This window comes from Perca flavescens, chromosome 17 (genome assembly GCF_004354835.1).
Source record: "Perca flavescens isolate YP-PL-M2 chromosome 17, PFLA_1.0, whole genome shotgun sequence".
Classification (NCBI taxonomy): domain Eukaryota; kingdom Metazoa; phylum Chordata; class Actinopteri; order Perciformes; family Percidae; genus Perca; species Perca flavescens.
This window is the reverse complement of record NC_041347.1, coordinates 585762-608707: the sequence shown is the minus strand read 5'-3', so window position 1 is coordinate 608707 and position 22946 is coordinate 585762. Positions and strand designations below refer to the sequence as shown.

Here is a 22946-nt window from a genome sequence, read left to right as displayed (position 1 = left end):
TGAATGCTGCAAAGGTAAAGCTTAAAGCAGATTTCCTTTCTGATTTGTTAATAATGAATAGAAGAGCCCCACATACAGACATTTTAACTTTAGCAATAGAACATACAAGGCTGATACACTGTCCTGATGACTAATCTCTTGCAGCAAATTTTGGAAGTGCAGAGCAGAAAAATTGCAGCCCTCACAAAAAAAAAACTTTTCTTTCAGAGCGAGGCTGACCTTTTCGTGGCGGGACTCGATGAGCAGGTAGGTCGGCCCTTGCTCTTGTGGGTGGATGGCGATGGTAAAAGATGCCGCCTGTAAGCCCCGCCCACATGCCTTTAGGTCATCATCTGAATCTCTTGACCTGTCTACCTCCTCCACCTGGGCTTCCCACAGCTTAATCTGTCCCAGGGGAAACTGGAAACACACGAACACACACACAAACACACACACACACACACACACACACACACACACACACACACATACACACACTGAAATAAAAAGTAACATCTTTTGTGTTGCACCACTGAAATAAACATGGTTCCCACAACTTCTTAAGCATCAAATCATGGGCTCTTGAATGACTTTCCAGACCCAATTTAGTCAACTTCAAGACAAGGATCAAGGTTTATTACTGTTACACATTTTTATAATAAGAACTAGCAGGCTTTACAGCAGAGTACATCACTTCAGGTAAAACATAAAAAAGACGAACGTGACGGGAGCATTGTAGTTCTGTCTCTACATGCTGTAAATCTTACAGTAAGACTGGGAGAATTGATGTTGAATCTTACCTTGTCCTCTTGGCTGCGGAAATAGTACAAGGTTTTGCCAATCAGGGCACACCAAACGCGCTTAGAGTAGCCGTGCTTCACCTGCCATGGAGCAAGAAACAAATTTCACTAACTGCTGTGACAATCTAACATGACATATGTGGTGGTATATACAGTATCTCACATTTTAGTAAATATTTCATTATATCTTTTAATGGGACAACACTGAAGAAATGACACTTTGCTACAATGTAAAGTATTAAGTGTACAGCTTGTATAACAGTGTAAATGTGCTGTCCCCTCAAAATAACTCAACATACAGCCATTAATGTCTAAACCGCTGGCTACAAAAGTCAGTACACCCCTATGTTAAATTCCCATAGAGGCAGGCAGATTTTGATTTTTAAAGGCCAGTTATTTCATGGATCCAGGATACTATGCATCCTGATAAAGTTCCCTTGGCCTTTGGAATTAAAATAGCCCCACATCATCACATGCCCTTCACCATACCTAGAGATTGGCATAGGGTATTTTCCATTCCTATCTCTCAATGCAAATCAAACCAGCTATTAGGCTAACCGTCATAAAACCATGCCAAGAAGGGTATGTATGGACTTATCTAACTCTGGGGGATACGGTGAATAAGACAAAGTCCCAATAAGTCGGCGTGTTCTTTTAAGTCAAATTGTTGGTAGGCTGTTGGACCTTGATGAGCAGTCCCTTCATGCCAGGGCGAATATCCGGCTGGGTGAAGAGAGGACTGGCAGCTTTCACCCTGAGCACGCTCTGCAGCACCCTGAGCCACTCCTCCAGCAGGTTAGGTGAGTCAGCCTTCAGGTAGTACACACGCTTCCCTGTCACCACCTACAGTACACACAACAAGAAAAACATGGGTGAACGCGAGGATGAACTCAAATCAGTTTTTTTTTTTATTGTGCGACTGCATTTTCGTGATTAAAGGTGTCAGGATTTGACTGGATAGAATTGTGTTAGAGTAGACAGATATTCAAATACCTGGAGGACTTGTTTTCCATCTCCACGGGCGATGCTGCTGGTGGCATTGACTTCGATCTGACCCTGAGGTTTTCTGATCACATCACTCTATGGGAGAATAATAAAGTTTAACAGTGGCTCACTGCAGAGGTACAGACGCACACCCACTGAGCTGAATAAATACAAATGAGCTGTCAACAGAACAACAGATTAATACCATTCATACCACATTTAATAACAAGAGAAACATATATGGAATATATACAAGTTCAAAAGAACATTTTCAAAAAAACTAATTGTGTTACTTGCGTAATAAAGCAACAGAATAATAAAAGCCGTTGTATAAAACCCACAGGTGAGTTGTAGTAGAGCAGCTCTCCGTCTTTGAGGACAAACCAGCGTCTCTTCCATGTTTTCTTCCAGGTCTTCACCATTTTCAACAGGTAGCCTGACTTCTCCATTGGTTCCTACACAAATACAACACTGTTCAGTTTGATTCACTGTAAAGTGCAGTGGATGGAAGAGTAACTCTTTAAAATAGGCAAAAATGTTCCCTCTTACCATTTAGAGATTCTACATGAATGTGTTTGCCAACGGGTCCTTTTGAGCTTAAACTGATTAAGGTCACCATACTAAGTTATTCAAGTTTACGCCTAAAATACAGTCTATGTAGTTGTGTGTTATATGCGAAAATCAATACCAACCATAAATGAAAATATAAATTAACAAAAGTTAAAAAAAGGGTTTGTTTGCCTTTTTTAAAGTCAACAAAGTTCTGAATGTCCCTGCACAATAGAATATCACATTTTTCAGTCTTTTTTAAAAATGTTTTTCTATAAAAGTTCCCCAAAAATTCATTGAAAGCACATTTTCCAATCCAGTGTTGTAATGTAACAAAGTACAAATACTTCACTACTGTACTTAAGTAGAATTTCCACGTATCTGTACTTTGTTATTTATATTTTCAGAAACTTTTACTTTTATTCCACTCAGGGTTTGTACACCTTTTCCAAGGTCAAATTCAAGCACTTTTCAAGCACTTTCAAGGTGCATTTTAAAGCTTTTTCCAGCACCTTACACCACCGTAAAATATATACCAATACATCGTCAAAATTCTTATTTTGTGTTTTTGTCACATTAAAAGATATAATGCTATATAAACAGCCAAAATTGTATGTTCGTAATAGCAGAAGGATCAGATATTTAAACAAAACACAAGTTTTGTTTTTCAAAATGTAGACTTTGCTTGCTATCTAACCCGCCTGAGTCAATGTAAAAACAATTACCCCAAACAAAATCCCTCGACAGGTTCACTTCACTAACCCCGAATTATCACCTTCTCTTCACGGTTCCTAACGTAACATACAGCAAGACAGCTATCGGAGAGGAGCACTGAGTAAGAAGATGTGAGCCAAATGACATGCAGCTGGCTCATTCTGGGTCAAAATCCAGGAAAACAGTTGGTGCACTCTCTTAGATTTTGCTCAAAGTTTATGCTACCCTTGATTTCAGTCTTTTCACACTTTTCTTTCCAAATCTAGGACACGCTGTACAAACTCATAATGGTTCAGTCATATTGACATGTTTGTCTTCCACCCTACAAAGTTTGGGCTGCCTATGAATAAATGACCAAATATTGCTTCCCAGATAATGTGATTTTCAGGCTGTAAAACTGAAGTAATTTCAAGGGCTAAAATATGAAGACATAGGATTTGAACAGAAATATTTAACAGGCCTTGGTTTTAATTCATACACAAGAAACACGATACCAACAAACCATCAGTCATGCCCTACAGCGCTGCTTTTCCCTCCCTGTCTCCAAACCTGCGCTCTCTTCCATAATCAGAAGAGCTCTATTGCTTGGCACTGATCTCCAACAGTAGCAGGGAGGACGTATGAAGAGCAAAGGAGGGATAAGCTAAACAAAGGAAGGACATTCAGAGGAAGTGATGTTTAGTTTCAGAGTTGAACAAGCTGCACTTTTCTCTTCCTAAGTCTTGCTCTCTTCCTTCCTGTGTTTCCTTCTCCCGTGTTTTTCTTCTCTTCATCCACCACTCTCTTCTATTCTTTCCTCTCCTCTTCCATTCGTGTACTTTCTGTCTTGTATTTTCTCTCTCTCACTTGTTCTTGGTGCTTTTATTATTTAGCACTTGTCGACCATAGAACAGAAAACCTTGTCATGCAAACCACGCACGCGCGTATAAATATTAGTCCTTATAACCGCGACATATACTGTTTTTTTTTAACTGTCAACATTGCTTTAGAACAACAGATTTATCACAGAAAAATGAGAAATATTTGGTGGACCCAGATTTTATAAAATATATACCATATTGGTAACAATTTCTACGATGCCCATGTCTATAATGCATTATAAAAACATACTTATAATGCATAATGCGCTTGAAGCACTGTATAATTATAGTTATAAGCACTCATAACAATAACAATAATCATGACACATTAAAAAGCATTTTATAGTGACTTAAGGTCAAGTATCATAATACTCACGGATCATAGTGTATTACAATTCTCATAGTAATACATTGTAGCCTATTATCTAAAATGTATTTAGTGTTTAGTGTTTCAAATTGGAGTACCTTACCAGTACTATCCTACAAACCATTAATTATACTCTCCCCTTTCACCTTTTTATTATTAGCCAACATTTGAAGTGCAGTTTTATCTCACGTTTGGTCAACTTTGCACATTTAATAGGACTAATGTCCCCAGTAAAAGAAAATACCTTGAGTACCTTACCCTCAATCATTAAAATATACATTTATAATTAGAAAGTTTCTTAGTAACTCAAGAGTATTGTACTTTGATTGTTCTGATGCATTCCTTTGTTTATTCTTTGTGGATATAGGAAAAACTTTGTCACCTTAATAATTTCTCTGCACTTCAAAGTGCTCATTTCTTACATCTGTTATTATTGCTGGCTGTTTGTATATCCTTACATAAAAATAAATGTTATGATTTTTTGTGATACATAAGCTTATGTCGGATTTACCAAACCTGCAGTTCATTGGGTCATCAGCGCCTTTTTCTGCCCACTATACCGTAAATTGTGCGCATTTAAAAGCGCAATTGAATGGGCCTCCTTCTCTCTTTCTATCATGGATCAGCCAAAGTCCGTCAAAACAAAGATTTAGCAATAACAAAGTTGATCTGCTTGTTTATGAGGTAACAGCTTGATGCGTGTTATTTCGGCATTAGTGGTGGGGAAATGTATGTATTGACTAATGCGCTGTAGGAAAGCGTTAAGTACTGGTGCTATGATACGGCTGAGTGCAGACTGCGATATTCCCACTGCTGATGCTATGACTGTTTGAAATGATCCTGATGCTAATATTTGTAATGTAGCGAGGAGTTTAACCACTGCTGGAATGGAATGTGAACGCTGAGTCGGAGATTTGATTACACCTGCTTTTAGGTGCGCTGTCACGGGCCGTTTTTGTACATACCGCAAAATACATAATTAGGCACTGTCATGACCTGGCTCAGGTGGTCATAACAAAGAGGGAGAAAACACCATGTTAAATGTTTAAACAATACTTTATTAAACCAAACTGAGCCAAATTAGACCAAATTCGCTATATACAGAATGGGATGTGGAAATCAGTAGTGACAGTGGTGTAGGGTGTGCATGAGTGAAATAGGTGCGTGTGTGTGTTGTAAAGTGTAAACTCAACAAAAAGTAGCCTCAGCACACCAGAACCAGCTGAGCTGAGTTACTCTCATTAGTAACCTGCAAACAGGAGGCACAAGTTAAGACACACCTCCTCAAGGTAGACAGCAAAAACAATTAAATGACATCACATCTCCTCCCTCCCTCCTCCATTTACCAACTGACACTAACACATGACAGGGCATCCTGCAATAATTCTTCTATAGGCCTACCTATATCTATGTAGTCCTACCCAACACGAGGGAACCTCCCCCAAACCTGCACTGTCTTGCCCCCCTTGTCACACCTCAGCAACTGGATCCTGAAGCAAATTCAGAGGAAGAGAGAGAGAGCAAAACAAAAATGGGGCACTGACGGAAACCCCAAGGTTAGCATAGACAATTAGCCCACTTGCCTCGGAACAAAATGTCTGCCACAGCGTACGCAGAGGCACCCAACCCGGCCCCAACCAAAGGAGCAGGTCTCAGACACAGCAGGGTAGAAGTACGGCCTCCTGGTGAGCTGAAAAACGTTACGCGCCCTGATGTAAGTAGCAACATTCTGTTTCAACCAAGGCCAAAAACAATACTGTAAAATACAGTGGCGCATTTTACGCACCACAAGATGTCCCACTTTCAAAACCACATCACGCAGTTTGGTGGGCACCACCACCTGAACAATTGGGTCCCCAACAAACCTGTCACCACAGGGCAACCATTTCCTTACCAGCAGCTCTTCATGAAGGAAATAACCCTGAACTGTACCTTTCAACTTACCCACTGGACTCACCCGAGCCCACACTAGAGGCCATACAAACAGGCTTTTCTGAGACTGTGGAACAAAGCATAGCTGGAGCATGAAAAGGCAAATTGGGTTTACCTTTAATAGCAGACACTGGTCTTTCCAATGACCCTCATCACGGCAATAGTTGCATATCGTACTGCCCTCTTGTCACGCTGTCCAAGCAGGCTTACGTGAGAGGCCTGGCTTTGCAAACTCCACGCCACCGTGCGGATTCATACTGCCACCAACATTACCTTTCCAATCTCCAACAGAGCGTAGGCTACATAACCAAAACTGTTCTTATGCGTCAACACAAAGTCATCAGCTAACTCTGCTGCCTTCAGTGCAGTGGTGGGCTTCTGCTCATTTACATATATAGAAGGGGGATGGCATCTTTAAACTGCTCCAATATGATAAGCTCACAAAAGAACTCACCTTGGTAGCAGAACACCAATGTTGAAAATGGCAAGTCAAACCACGGACAAACTCTACATTGGTCTGCTTATCCCCCTTTACCCAGTTTCTGAACTTCTGACGATAAGCTTCAGGAACCAACTCGTATGTCTTCAAGACAGCTGCTTTCACAGTCGTATAATCCAAGCCATCCTCACCACATATAGCCGAATAGGCCTCCTGGGCCCGACCAGTGAGGACACACTGAAGCATCAGCACCCTGTCTGAATCTGGCCTTTTTTTTTTGCATTGGCAACGTTTTCGCAGAGAGTGAAAAAATAATCAGGGTCCCGTTCATTCAACTGCGGCACTAAACGCCAGTTGGCAACAATATCCAAACCAAACCTAGACTGCTCCAAGTCCAACTTCCTCCTCTCAGTTTCCTGATGCATTTTCTCCAATTCACGCTTTTCTGCCTGCCGAAGTTTCTCCAACTCCAACTTTTCCTCTCTCTCTCAAAATGCCTGCTATGCGTCTCCTGCTCAAACTGCAAAGCTAACAGCTCCTTCTGCTGCTCAAAAGTTAAACTTGCTGCCTGCACCCTGTTGCAACAGATACGGACATGGGCACAGACTCAATCTCAGTTTGATTTAACACACCACATTCAAATAAAGACATCAAAACTCTCCTTTTGCTTTTTCAGCATTGTCATAATGATCATCTATCTCCAACAACTGATCCTTTTTACAACCATTTACAAAATCTACTGTGGGTGCCTAAAAAACAAAAAGAAATCAGACATGGAAGCCATCATCACAAAGGACAATACAGAAAACTATACATCAACCACCATCACAGTCACACTTTAGAAATTGTCAGCCCAACGACAGAGAATTTCCCCTTAACTGCCTAGCCAAAAGCTAGCTAAATCTCAACCCTAGGCTTCGTGTGGTACACGGCATTGGCTGCAATAATAACCATTATATGCATTCAATGACATTAGCAGCCCGAAAGAGCAACCAAAAATTGGCGACCCTCCAGCTGCAGCGGATGTGCCCCCGAGACAATCGCTCTTGCCACTTTCCTACCACACTGACAGAAAAAAAAAAAAAAAAAAACGGACAACATCCCTGGATAAAAGCACCCTACAACCTGACGGAGAAACTTCTGTCCACAGGGCAACATACAGTAACAGTCATTCTCTGAATTAACCAGAGACAAATCACCTCACAATCAAAGGCTTCCAATAAAGCACATGAAGCACAGCTAAAATCAACCTTTAGCTGGACCAACCAATTAACACTAAGCACACCACTACTAATATAACTTAATTTAACGAGCACCCACTTTTCATGACCTGGCTTAGGTGGTCATCATAACAAAGAGGGAGACAATACCATGTTAAATGTTTAAACAATACTTTAACAAATTGAACCAAATTAGACCAAATTAACTATATACAGAATGGGATGTGGAAATCAGTAGTGACAGTGGTGTAGGGTGTGCATGAGTGAAATCGTTGCGTGTGTTGGTGTTGTAAAGTGTAAACTCAAAAAAAAGAGAAGCAAACCTAGGACAACCTAACCAAATATAACCAAACCTTGGTGTGCCTGTGAGTACAGCCAGAGCAGAGAGAAGAGACAGAGGATACTGCAGCTTAAGTGGCCTCTGCACAACAGAACCAGCTGAGCTAATTAGTAACTTGCAAACAGGAAGCACAAGTTAACACTTAAATGACACCGAAGGGCATCGCAGGCGCACTTTACGCTTCCCCTCCCATCTCTTTATGGGAAACTCCCACTTTCCCCTTGCGATGGTACATCTGGCCCTCAAACCATCCTGACTGAGAGTGATGTCAAGAGGTTCATCAGTAGGGGGAACAGAAGATGGCAGAGCTGGAACCACAGCAGAGTCCGCTTCTAGGCGGACCATAGAGGCAGATGATACCGTTTCATCCAAGAAAATATTGGCAGCAGGTTCAGCATTGGGAGTCAGAGGAGTGGGTGGAGAAGACAAAAGATTCTGCATCTTCGATTGGTTCACCATCTTCCTCGAGACCAGTCTCCTCATTCAAATCTCCAGCCTGGGTGTGCTGGGTGCAATCATTTTTGGTGCTTGAATTTGCAAGCACAGGAGTCAGGTTTGGTTCTCTGGTGATCTGGTCGCTCAAGTCCTCACTTTTCAGAGATGATGTATGAATGCTGCAGCACGTGTTCTGACGAGAACTAAGAGAAGAGATCATATTTCTCCTGTATTAGCTTCTCTGCATTGGCTTCCAGTGAAATCTAGGATCGAATTTAAAATCCCCCTCCTGACATACAAAGCTCATAGTATCCTTATTGTCCCACTACAGCACTGCGCTCCCGGAATGCGGGGCTACTTGTGGTTCCTAGAGTCTCTGGAAGTAGACTGGGGGCCAGGGCCTTCAGCTATCAGGCTCCAGTATTGTGGAACCAGCTCCCAGTCTGGGTTCGAGGGGCAGACACCGTCACCACATTTAAGAGTAAACTGAAAACCCTCCTCTTTGATAAAGCTTATAGTTAGGGAACGAGGAGTTGAAGCGTCCACCTAACCCGGCCCACTGCTTCTCCTCGTAGTCATCAGTTTTATATACTGTATAATTAATAATCTAGCGAGAGTAGAGGGAGGCAGGCCAGTACAGCCCGATCCGGTTGGGGAGAGTTCTAGCCCGACCAGGCACCTCTCTTTAATCTGCCTCTCTTAAGTTATGCTATTACAATTCTAGACTGCCGGGGAGGCTGTTCCTCCCTAAGACACACTGAGCTGCTCTCTCATCTCTACTTGTTACTTTTGTATGCATCCTGTCCCAGAAATGCTTGTTACTAATCTAGCTCTGGGGAGTTTACTCCCCGGAGTCCTTATGTTTCTTCTTCGCAGAGCTATGCTCTGCAATTTTCTGCATTTCCCGGACGCATCCTGCTGCGTTCTGCTGCATCCGCAGCCTCCACCCGTGCTCTGCAGCGCCACGTTACATCCCGCAACGCCCTGCTGTGATGTTCCTATGCACAGAGTAGTCAGGATCCGGTATAGGAGACTGCACTACTCAGTATGACACGATGTGCCCTGCTATGACATGAACTTCCACGATAACCTTCGAAGTCACTGTGACTTCTAATGTGACTGTTATCACCACTGTTCATCACGCCCCCAACCGGCCCGTCAGACACCGCCTACCAAGAGTCTGGGTCTGTCCAAGGTTTCTTCCTAAAAGGGAGTTTTTTTTTTTTCTTGCCACTGTCGCAATAGCCACTGCTAATGCTTGCTCTTGGGGTTTTGGAATTTATAGAGTGTGGTCTAGACCTACTCTATCTGTAAAGTGTCTTGAGATAACTTTTGTTATGATTTGATACTATAAATAAAATTGAATTGAATTGAATGTAGCAAAGTCTGCCTTTGGTGCAGGCTGCTCAGCTGGTTCAATCTGGCTGATTGTCAAACCATCCTGGACAACAGTGATGGTAGGACGTTCATCAGTATGGGGAACAGAAGATGGCAGAGCTGGAACCACAGCAGAGTCAGCTTCTAGGCGGAGCATAGAGGCAGATGATACCGTTTCATCCAAGAAAATATTGGCAGCAGGTTCAGCATTGGGAGTCAGAGGATTGGGTAGAGAAGACAAAACAGAAGATTCTGGATCTTGGATTGGATCACCATCTTCCTCCAGACCAGGCTCCTCATTCAAATCTCCAGCCTGGGTGCAATCATTTTTGGTGCTTGAATTTGCAGGCACAGGAGTATCAGTCTGAGGCTGAAACAGCACAAGGACCTCTTTCACTGCAGCATCAACAATAGTGTTCAGCACCTCTGCTGCAAAGCAGTTAAGCCCTCTCCTCAGGACGTCTTGAGGGTACATCTGCCTAACCGTTTCCTGGATAGACAGGACCATGCTGTCTCTGATGGACCGGGAGAAGTTGACCCAATGGTGCACAGTGGACAAAGCAGTGGAGACCCGGTCCAAAACAAACTTTGTGACACCAACAGCCATTTCGCTGAGCTGCTGGGAGGGCATGTTGAGGAAGGTGCTTGGAGGAGGTAACCAAAAGCCCTGCAAGACTTTTGGAAGCACCTCCATCACCACATCTCTTGGGCCAAGCAGTTTGGAGCTGGGGGCCGACTGCAGCTGCTGTGTCAGGCTCCTGCCGTACTCCTGAGCCAAATTAACAAGCTTTGGATGTTGAAAACAAGGAGGGATGTCTTCTGGCGAATTAAGTAGCCTTCTGGCTTCAAACTCAATTTTCATGCTGTTGATTACCTCCCATACCAGCATGAGAAGAGGCTTGGCATCTTCCTTATCAAAGTCCTCCAATTCAAACTCCCAGAGCTGCATTCTCACTGTAGCTTTGCTTTGCTCTACCAGCAGGTCTGTCATATCTTCAACACTCACCTTAGATGGGATACTATTTTCCCGCTGAAGCCTCAAAAGTTCAATCACCAATGCAATATTGGTCTTGTAAGACTTCGTATGCCAGCAGAGCTGCAAAGCGCGCTCATATATGGGCGTGTCGAACAACACCCTGATGGGTCTGTAGATGCCTCTGCTTCCTTCAACGAACTCCATTGGTATGTTGTTGTCGTCAGGTTGTAGGTTGTTGTCAAAGTGACAATGAAAAATTTCCAACAATTTCTAACAATAGACTGGAAAATAGAGAGTACTCAAACACAAGTTAATTCATCAAGCACAAATGAACAGTGTGTGTTCAGGCTGAAGAGTGTATTAAGAATGATTCTGATTGAATCACTGTTATTGACTTTTTAGAACTCTTGTCTTTAAGAACTAAAGTCTTCTAGGATTTTTTTTTTTTAATTTATTTTAAAATTTCAACACTACAAAACCTTATACTATCACCTAAATACTCATCAAACATTTTCACAGAAACTATGACAGTTATCAATTATCCTCAGGTCAATGTGCTGTGTTTTTACATTTATATGATATTGCATTACAACTCCAACAATAACACTGCTGTTTTCAATTACAATGACAGGGTTTATATTTCCAAACCATATTGGTGTTTTTTTGGAGGAAGGTGACAACAACAATAGTAAATGCCCAGCATTACACTGAGTATCATGTATATATATATATATATATATATATATATATATATATATATACATGATGTTAACCTACAGGACCCCATCTCTCTATAAAATCATGAAATTGCAATGCAGGGGAAAATACATTTTATCCAACTTAATATAAATTGCCTCATTAATCAACTCTTTGCAGGTATAGGAGTCAAGCCAGGTGTTAAAGCATACATATTATGCTTATTTTCAGGTTCATAATTGTATTTTGAGGTTGTACCAGAATAGGTTTACATGGTTTAAGTTTCAAAAAACACCATATTTTTGTTGTACTGCACATTGCTGCAGCTCCTCCTTTCACCCTGTGTTGTTGCACCATTAGTATTTCAGTTTATAAAAAAAATGTATTTCATTGCCAAGACATACATTTATCTACTGGAATAGAGCAGTGTAAATATTGCATAAGGCCATCCTCAACCTTACAGTAGGCTACTTGTATGACACTCCATCTGACACGATTTCTGATATGCACTGGTCTAACGTTTGCAGGTTTTAATTTGCGGGTAGTAATGTTAGAGTTATTGTGATGTAACTTTGGCTATGTTTACTGCATATTCCACAAATGAACGTGCCATGACGGACATGCAATACTAACATTACATTATCACACCAAGTACTCTCAGTCACTTAGCCTGCGGATTCCTAGCTAGAAGTTACAAGCGTAAACAAATAGGCGCCAACTGGCGCTAACGTGTACAGCAGGCTACTTCAGTTGGCTTACTTGAAACCTACTTCATGTGACTCGAGAGTGCAGACTCGCCCATTGTGTAAAGCTGCATGTCTTTTTTTGCAGACTTTGTTTTGGTTTGTAGGGTTTGTCCCTGTTTAATCCATAATTTGTATTTTTCATCTTCCAGCCAACGTTCATTGAAACAACAGCCTGCCGATATTACAAATCCCACTATGGCCAAGACAAGACCCGCCCTTCAATAGTATTTATTGGCTAGTTGTCCATGATGCTTACGCAAGGTAACATAACCCCATTTGTACAGGTCCTATCCCCTGACCAATCGGCTATCCTAACCTCAACCACTCAAGGTGAAATGCCTTACCCCAACCAATCAAGCTGCTTCCTAGGGTGGGTCTTGGCGTGGCGGCAGATCGCAGTCACACATGCACAAGCGAGCAGGTTGTTGGGCAATGTTAGGCTCTCCAGCATTTTATTTCTCAATTTAATAAACCAACTATTCAGTCAGATAGGTATTTCTTGTGAAAGAAATACAGTTACAATTTAATGCATTTTCAAGCATTTTATCCAAAATTCAAGCACTTTTCAAACCTTGAAAACACAACATCAAAATTCAAGCATTTTCAAGGATTTCAAGCACCCGTACGAACCCTGTCCACTACATTTCCTAAATAAAATGTATGCTTTTACTCCACTAAATTTATTGCGGTCTGAGTCGCCTCGAGGCAAAGTTAAAATTTTTTGGAGGTGCACGTTGAGTTACGGCGGAGGGCTTGGAGTACGTCGTTGATTCAACGCAGAAGCATAAAACAGCCTTAAGGCTAGGCCAGTCAACAGGCCGATCTCCCAAAGAACACACTGACTCACACTCTTGCCGTTGTCACTGGCTGAAGAGCAGGTTTTGGGGAGTTTTTGCTCCGGTTCAGAGCACTCTGTGTCGGTGGAGTAGGCATCAGGAGGGATGGCATAGTCGCTCTCTGATGTCATAGAAGACATGGACACAGCTGGAGGAGAAGAGAGAGTAAAGTAGTTGACAACATAGTAGGGCTGGACAATATAGCAATATTAAATCAATATCGATATATCAGACTAGATATCGTCTTAGATTTTGGATGTCATTATATGGCATACGTGTTGTCTTTTCCTGGTTTTAAAGGCTACATTGCAGTGAAGTGATTTCCTTTTCTGAACTTACCAGACTTACTAGCTGTTCTATTATTTGCCTTTACCCACTTAGTCATTATCCACATTACTGATCATTATTCATCGAAACTCTCATTGTGTGAATATTTTGTGAAAGCACCAATTGTCAAACCTACAATATCGCCGCAATATCAACACTGATGTTTTTGGTCAAGAATACATATATTGCCCAGCCCTGCAACATTGTACATAATGATACACATCTACATGTTTTTTTTTTGATAATCTTTTTGGGCTTTTCCACCTTTAACGGACAGGACAGGTGAGAAAGGGAAGACATGGAGGAAATTGTCACAGGTCGGAGTAGAACCCTGGATTTAGAGGCATAAACCTCTAAATACATGTGCGCCTGCTCTACCCACTGATCCAACCCTGCCACAATCTACATGTTTTTAATAAAGATCCTCATTATGTTTGCACGACATTAAATACCTTTTGAAACGGAGCGATTGATTTAGAGTTGACCACTACAGCAGCTACTGTGATCAAGGATGTTTTTTACTCCAGCTGCTGTGGGAATTCTAAAAAAAAACTTCCAGGGGTGCTGGGTTAGCTCGCCTGGTTGAGCGTGTTCCGACCCACAGCCCTTTGCTGCATGTCCTGCCCCTCTCTCTCCCACTTTCCTGACCTAATCTGTCCAATATGTGTGTGTGTGCTGTACCTCTCTTGAGAGAGCGCGGGCTGCCCGGGCTGCTGTCCTTGCGGGAGCTGGACGAGGTGTGGGAGCTGCAGAGGGAGCCGTCCTCCTCTCCGGAGCTAGAGGACTCCTCGGAGCTGGACGACTCGTCTGAGAACGGACTGCTGCTCAGCATGGTGGCTTTCTGCAAGACGGAAGTGGGGCGTTGGGTCAACACAGCACTTGCACACAGTCATAGACATACAAAAAACTGTATATCAAAAAAACAGCTTTGCTGACATGGTCACAGGCCAATAAAAACAAAGTGTTGCACTTACCCCCTTCAGAGTAGTGTAAACTGGAGTAGTCATGTTTTTATAAATGAGGGATGTGTACATTACAAAGGCAGGATAGGAGGACTGGAGGTAAGGGTCTGCAACACAGATCACAGTTCAGTTAGTTAGTCAGGTGTTCAGCTGAATATCTCTGTAGCTGAGACTGAGCTGAATATCTCTGTAGCTGAGACTGAGCTGGAGAGTTGGGTCATCTTAAATGCATATTGCCATGTAAAATAACTGAAGCTACCTAGCATAATTTGGGGAGCAGGTCCATTCCTCAACCACGCCTCTTCCGGCATTCCTCTAAATACCCACCTAACCCCTTCCTCCCACAGTTTCTGCTTCCCCTCCTTTAGGTCCTACAGGGTTTCTGCAGGTTTCACCAAGTCAAATTTAAGACTTTTTAAGACCTTTTTAAGACCATATAAATAAAATTTAAGACCTATATCATGACATAAAAAAAAAGTCCGGAAACATGGCTAAACTTGCACTTCCTAATAGCTAAAGTATAAAATCCGTTCCGAACGAGACTCGTGCATTATTGCACTCGGCTGCAATATAAGTTGCAGGTTGTTCTCATTTGTATTCGTAATTCAGCTATTATATTTGGAGTAGGGAAAGAAAGAACTACAACACCACAAGGGAAAAAAAAACTACATTGTAAAGCACAGCAGGAGCATCTCAATGAGAAAATGTAGACCTTTTTGAAATGATTTAAGACATAGAACACAATTCTTCAGCGAATTTAAGACTTTTTAAGGCCTAAAATTCTGATTTTGAAATTTTAGACTTTTTAAGATTTTTCAAGACCCTGCGGAAACCCTGTCCTAAGGGGGTCTGTAATGCCCGGCCGCTAGGGCGGATTCCCTACTGAAGCTTCCCCACAACGCAGTCAGTGGATGCAAACGGATGACTACAAGTGAATTCACACCTCACACACCAATCATTTCTCATTGACAAATAGTTTGAACGTATCTGGTTGATGGTGTGGTCTTTGCTAGCTTGATTTTTTTCACAAATGCTACAGTGTACCTTGGATTGTATTTGAAGGAGACTTTGCATTCGAGAACATATTCTACCGATGCAATGAGGCCCCCTTCACAAGATGGAATGAGCACAGTACACCTGAAGTATCCAAAGAGCACCTACAGTACATTTGATCACCACAAAGACCAAGCAGCGCTTCTACTCCATCATCTTCACACTGAGCTGGACAGTGTTGATGCATTACCTCCTTTTTTATTTTATTAGATAGTGCAGATAGAGAGGGAAAGGGGGAATAGAGGGGAGAGAGGGGAAGACATACAGCAAAGGGCCACAGGTCGGATTTCAACCCGGGCCGCTGCCAAGGACTCAGCCTACGTGTGGCGTAACTGAACATGAACTCCTTTTTGTCCCTATCTTACCTTTGTGTCCCTGTCTTACCTTTTTGTCCCTGTCTTACCTTTGCTAGCAGGGTCTGTGCAGGATGTCTCAGACAGTCGGATTCCTGATTTAGCAACAGCATAGATGCGACTCTCCTGTGGGGAAAAAAATACTAAATTATCAGTCAAAAAAACACTGACAATTCTACCAGTAAGAGAATATCTTAAGAAAGAAAAAAAAAAGTCCCAAAATATTTTACTTTGCAAGCTAACTGCAGCTGACATTTTTTTGGAATGTTGCAATCTTATGTCAAAACAATGTTTTCTATATTACACTGACCATCTATAGCAGTGGTTCTCAAGCTTTTTTCAATAATGTACCCCCTTTGCACAGTTTTTTTAAAGCCATGTACCCCCTAACCAGCGTGAAGTCTATATAAAGATGAACAATACAGCGATTTCAGCGATAGATTTACTAAACAACAGCCTTGTACCTGGAAAACGCTGATGAAAACAGGCAACAAAAAAAACAAAAAGGCAAGTAAGGCAAGAATAGGTTGAAGATAGTAACAAAAACTTCAAAAAAAGAGACACAAACTTCAAAAAAGCAATAAAAACTTCAAAAACAAACACAGTAGAAAGAAAGTAGGCAACACTAGGGCGTCAAAAGTGACAAAAAAATTCCCAAAAGGCGACTGACAATAACTTTGAAAAAAGCAGAAAAAAAACTTAGTAGACAGTAGAAACAATTAAAGAAGGCAAGAATAGGTCAAAACAAACGACAAAAACTTCAAAAAAGGTGGAAAACTTCAAAAAAAGTGACAAAAAGACAGTACAAGTAACTACAGCCTTGTAACTGAAAAACATTTTGCAAAAAAATCTTACGTACGTACAAAGTACCCCTAGGGGTACACGTACCCCCATTTGAGAAACACTGATCTATAGGCTGTATTCTCCATATTGCTAAACGTGCACCTTAGCAGCAGATGGCACTGCGAGTACCCAATCAATCTCAGCTTAGAATAAACATTAGATTCTCTTACCCAGGAGGGCAGCCTGTGCAAAGGGGGTGTAGGCGGTGCTGAGCTGTCACAGTCTTCCTTCTCTGGGCTGATCTCTGTACCAGGTTCAGGTGGAGCGGGTGATGTCTGCAAGGTTGGAAATGGAGGTGCGGCTTGTGAGCAAGGGAGGCTTTGAGGAGGCGTGTCCCTTCCCGTCTCCATGCCAACCTCCTGCTCCTGGTCGAGGTCCGTTTCCTGCGGCCGGAGGGGGCGCAGCATGCTGAGAGCGTTGCGTGTTAGTCCGTGTGCCGCCTCGCTGCTGATCGGTGGCTGGCTCAGGTGTTTCTTGGCCAGAGCCACATTGGTCAACCCGAACCCCGCTGGGGTCCGCAGCCGGGGCTGTTTGGGCGATGCAGGGTTATCCCTCGGGTCCTGGGGTGGGTTGGGTCGTTTAGGGGTGAGGGCTGGGGTGAGGATGGGGCTGGGGGTGTAAGCTTCGCCGGAGGAGGATGAGGAGTCAAGTCTCTGCGACTGGAATCGCTTGTTGAGCTCCTCTGAGGTGCAGTCCTCCAGCTTTGCCCTGTGTGCCTCCCCCCCGGCTTCCTCCCCATCCTTACAGCCTCCCAGAGTCCCCTCCGATGAGCCCAGCAGGCTGAAGCGGGGCCGCTCGGCGCGCTGCATGTCGTCGTCGAACAGAGAGCTGCTGTCATCCGAAGCAGTAAGGTAGGTGTCACTGCCGGGGCGGCTGAACTCCAGAGCGCACCCTCCTCCTCCACCTCCTCCTCTGCCCTCACACCCTCCTCCACCTCCTCCTCCTCCCTCCCCCTCTGATGCAGCGCTGGAGAGAACGGAGGAGACGCTGCGGGACTCAGGTCCACGTGCTTTCTCACCCAGGCTTTCAGATGCACTGTCATCCTCCAGAGGATTACCCAGAAGTCCAGTCTGGTCAGGGGTCTGGACTTCACCGTTTGTCCCTGAGAAGACTGTCTGCTTATTACTCTTCTCTGTCAAAGCAAACATGAAAAAAAATACTTATCAAATTGGTGTTAATAATCTCTGTTTCAATTGGGTAATTTTCAGTGGAGATCATGAAACCCATTCAATAATAATTGTATAATTTCATCAAGTAAAACGAGTTCAGTGCTTTTCTCAAAAGAAATTCAACTCATACACAATACAAATAGAGTTTTTAATTTCAGTTCAGACTCATTTTAAATTGAGTTTTGCAGCAAACTTCTCAGTTATGGTCAAATAAACAACAAAACCAAAATTCCTTGGAATATCTCTGCACTATATGTGGTAGAAGCAATGATTTTGGTTTTGTGACTACAGATACTACAAGAACGAAGAGCTGCTTGGCACAACGTCAAGTATATTATGGTAGAAAGTACGGGTTTCTTATTTATGTAATGTTTGCCTAATGTTTCCGTTCAACGCAAGCCGTTACAGGGCCTGTGTAGACAGCTGGATTGATTTAAGTTGGCGCTGATCTCTTCTGTCACAAACGCCTCCCTCGTAGAGATGCCACTCATCTTGCTGTGATAACGAAGTTTGCAATAATGACGTAGGGCTGTGCAATAGACCTTTTTCACGGCAGACATGTTGGCATGTCATAGCAGGAAAAGCACAGGTGTATTCCAAACCGTTAATGATGGCTGCATTCCATTTAGGAGAGGCCCTGGTATTGTGCACGCTGACTCACTGAAATAGCTTACTGGGTCACTTGATGGAATTGAGCCATCGTTAAGGTTATCAATTTCAGCTGTGCTTTTCCAAATATGACAAGTCAAAATGTCAGCTGTGAATTAATCAAATATTAATCATGACTACAATTTCGGCTCCTAATGATAAAAAAAGACATTAATCATAATTTTATATATAGAGATTATTTTGCACATTACGTTTTGCAAGTAAACTCTCATTTTGTCTTGAGTTCTGAATGAAAACTAAATGTTCAAATGGCTAAAGTATTAGGGGAAATTTCACAGCTCAGGGTGTTTTCACTGTCTGATTTGTTGATGATGTTGATGATTTGTTTAAAGGTGCTGTAGGTAGGATTGGGAAGATCCAGAATTTAGCCAAAAAATGTGAACATCTACAACTTCTCAGTCCCTCCCCCCTTTTTCTGCTAAATCCCAAAACGGTCTCCTAAGCCCCTTCCCCCACAAGGGAAAATGAATGCGTTTGCATGAGCAGTGATTGACATGCAGTTAGTTATGTTTCACTGTTTTAAGTTCAATAATGGCAACATCTTTCTATCATCGAGCAGCCCAATAATTATGTCAGCAAAGGTTATGCATATTCCTTACATCTGAATCCTAGGGCCCTATCTTGCACCCAGCGCAATTGCCTTTGTACACCGACGCATGTATCATTCCTATTTTGCAGCCGACGCACAGCGGACTTTTCCCTCCACAGACTCACGTCGGTAAATTAGGGAATGTATTTGCGCTCCCGGGGGCGGTTCAGCGGAAAGAGGAGGCGTGTTCCGGCGCAAACGTTCCCTGGTGCTATTTTGCAGTTTCAGAAAACAATTCCGCCACAGACCAGGAAAAACCTGGTCTAAAGTCAGTGGCGCTAGTCTAAAGTCAGTGGCGCTAGTCTAAAGTCAGTGGCGCGTTATTCAGATGCTATTTTAAGGGCGCATGCTTGGCCGTAAGGTAGCGTGTGCACAACGCGCATACACCTTGCTTCCCTCATCTACACGGACGCAGCAGTTCCCATTTTTGCAAACCATACATAATTACAAGGAAAGATATTACTGAAAATGCGCTTCAGGTGTTTGGATAGATCAGGAGGCACTTTACAGTACAGTCCTCAAAAAGTCGCAGCACTGTTTGTGGCTTGTTGTGTTTTACACAACATTTCCATGAATCATTGATGTGTTGATGACATTAATGAGGAAATATTAGAGGACTTAAGGAGACGTGATGTTGAACTACGGTGGGATTGGACACTCAATGTGCTCCTGGTGGACGGAGATGGAGTGGGGGGAAGAGGAAGGGGTACGACAGGTGCAGGTGGTGCGTTTGGAGGCCCACCCTCCATGGCTGCAGCAATCCTCTCCAGACTTGAGGAGATGCGCCCGAGAGGCCGCAGCAAAACATCGCCACCCGGCCAAGACGGGCATTTACTACTTTGCTGCATCCCGGACAGCTCCCGCTGGCGTGCGCCAGGCAAATCCGCCGTCATAATAGCAATCCGCCATGGAACAAGCGCGCCTGCTCTTAAAGGGAATGTGAGATGACGCTCTGATTGGTTATTTTCACGTTACGCCCAAACCACACCTAGCTACTTCAGACCAACCCATTTTAGATCTGTGTCAGGTGCAAGTCTAATTTATCCCGCCGGTATAATAGCAACAGCGCCCTAGTGTTGCTGCTCTGTAGCTGACCCTGACCTTTGACCTTTCCGTTTGGGAGGGAAGGCTGTTTTTATTGAAATTTTTTGCAATCAATGCTCTGGTCCATCCATTCAGCTGAAAAAAAAATCAACAACATTACAATTTTCTAAGTGAAAAAAGGGAAGGGCGTGAACACCTTTGTCTAAGACACCTAATGGCTAAAAAAAGTCTTCTGAGTCATTTCTATTTTCCACTATGAAACCTTGTCTTCCTTTGTCCCAGCGTCAGTTTCCATATCCAAAGCTGTGACTATATGGGGGACTTACCAGTCTTATCTCTGCCCTCCGTCTCTACCTGGGTGCTCAGGCTCCTCTGGCAGGGTGCTGGTCCAGTGAGGACCTGGGGGCTCTTCCCCCTCACCTGGAAACAGCCAAACGTCAGGCTGCTGAGACGCTGGGCCTCCCCTGGTCTGCATAGGACTCCTCGTCCCCCACCACACTTCTGCTCAAAGGCTGCACAAACATGTTTGAACAGTATAATTATGCATGTGTGTGTGTGTGTGTGTGTGTGTGTGTGTGTGTGTGTGTGTGTGTGTGTGTGTGTGTGTGAGAGTTTACAGTACATACACAGTACATGCACTTCGTACTAGCACTTGCCTTAATGTCCTCATGGAGATATTACCAAGCTAGTTTAGACATAAACATATATGAGCAGGACATAAAAGGCTCTTACCTTGCACTTGTTTCTGTAACTCCACAATCTGAGCCTCCTGCTGCTTGTTTGTTTCTCTTAATGCTGCGTTCTCCACCTCAAACTAAAAAAAAAAAAAATATGTTTCAAAATGAAAAGCCCGCCTCTTGGACCAGGGAAGTATCTAAGGCAGAGATCTTCAACAGGCGGTCCAGGACCCCTAGGGGGCCCTCAAGAGTTCATTTTTTGAAGTTTTTTTCAAAAATGAAAACGTCTTAACATGAATCCGACATATTATTAGCAAATATAAATCTGCCTATTAGTGAAAAAAAGAATACTGGTGATAGGCATACTGGCCTATAGTTAAGGTAGTCACTAAGGTAGCCATACACAGATATAGTTAATCCTAAGGATTCACTGGGCCACATGTATGTTTAACAGTATTCTAAGAAGGTATGTATAAAGGCTCTAGTCCGCCCTTCACGTTATTGTAGGCCCAGTTTAATATGCAACTTCATTTTGTACAATATATGTAGTAGGGAGCCCCTGCTCAGCCTTTCTTTTAGTTGAGGGGTCCTTCGTTTAAAAAAAACGTGATCTAAGGGAATGAGATGATACCGGTGACTCTAACTCACCTCCCAGCTTACATTTTGCCACTTTTCCATCCAACTTTATATCAAATGCCATAATTTATTTACCTCTGACAACTTCAGCATCACCCATTCCTTGATCTTAGCTGCTTTCTCCTCCACCGTTTTGGCATCCTGAAGTCGGATCTGTTTCTGGTGAAAGAGGACACGTTTTCAAGGACCAACATCAGTTATCTCGGGTCGAACACAAGCAGCCATAGAATATTTTAGGACACAAACAGTGGATAGAGAGATTTTGATAATAGAACTTGGAAGTGACTTATTGTATGGAATGTCACCGCAGAGAACAGATTTGAAACAAGGACACAGTCCGTGTCGTTTGGTCGCAGTCACCTGTCAATGGCTCAGCGTTGTGGTTGTCTGCCACAAATGGACTTTTAATTCCACATTTTACGATACACCTTTTTTAGATCTTGGTTGTTTTTAAGAATAGAATAGAATGAATATTATTTTATTGTACACATGTACAACGAGATTAAAAGCAACTCCTTTTTCCAGTGCCAACATGTACGTAAAAGAAATGTAACAACATGGAATAAAAGAAAAAAGAAAAAAAGAAAGAAAGGTGCACAGTTCTAAGACGCTATATAGATATATAAAAAAATAAAAAGATAAGTATGGTTTTATATACAGTGTGATATGCAGTCTGGAGTAATGATATTGCACAGTATACAGATATTGCACATTAGTGAAATTGCACATTATTATCAATATAATCAATAGTATTAAATATTAAATATCGCACAGTAGGTGGGTAGAAGAAAGTCCGGGGGTTGGGGGGGTTAGACTGTGAAGTCAGTGCATGTGTGAGTTCAAAGTGTCTATGGCTTTCAGAAAGAAACTGTTCTTGAATCGGTTAGTCCTTGTTCTGATGCACCTGTAGCGCCTCCCTGAGGGCAGCAGGTTAAACAGATCAAAGCCAGGGTGGGAACCGTCCTTGGTGATGTTGATGTTTAACAATATATTTTAACCGAATGAAGGATTTTAGTCATCGGATGTCTGGATCTGAAGTTATCAGAGAAACAAGCTGAGCAAACAGTGGTGGCTCTCCACCAAAGAGCCCCACAGTGTCAGAGAAACACAGATTTGTAAAGGTCCCATGGCATAAAAATTTCACTTTATGAGGTTTTTTAACATTAAAATGCGTTCCCCCAGCCTGCCTATAGTCCCCCAGTGGCTAGAAATGGTGATAGGTGTAAACCGAGCCCTGGGTATCCTGCTCTGCCTTTGAGAAAATGAAAGCTCAGATGGGCCGATCTGGAATCTTCTCCTTATGAGGTCATAAGGTCATAAGGTCATAACAATCTGAGTTAATATAAGCAGCATTTCAGCTAGCAGCTCATCTAC

At 42.8% G+C, this 22946-nt stretch overlaps 1 protein-coding gene across 1 annotated transcript in view; it reads right to left on the bottom strand.

The window, feature by feature from the left end:
- The window catches only part of plekhh2 (pleckstrin homology domain containing, family H (with MyTH4 domain) member 2), a 57032-nt gene that overhangs the window by 15371 nt on the left and 18715 nt on the right, over positions 1-22946 (bottom strand). The window contains exons 5-18 of the mRNA XM_028604127.1: positions 21648-21731; positions 20992-21073; positions 20586-20771; positions 17723-17920; positions 16959-17692; positions 15996-16071; positions 14552-14646; positions 14259-14418; positions 13262-13398; positions 2105-2218; positions 1773-1859; positions 1464-1622; positions 780-860; positions 220-399 (exon numbers count right to left, since the gene is read on the bottom strand). Coding sequence (XP_028459928.1) covers positions 220-399; positions 780-860; positions 1464-1622; positions 1773-1859; positions 2105-2218; positions 13262-13398; positions 14259-14418; positions 14552-14646; positions 15996-16071; positions 16959-17692; positions 17723-17920; positions 20586-20771; positions 20992-21073; positions 21648-21731 — 2373 coding nt within the window. The remainder of the gene's footprint in view (positions 1-219; positions 400-779; positions 861-1463; positions 1623-1772; positions 1860-2104; positions 2219-13261; positions 13399-14258; positions 14419-14551; positions 14647-15995; positions 16072-16958; positions 17693-17722; positions 17921-20585; positions 20772-20991; positions 21074-21647; positions 21732-22946) is intronic.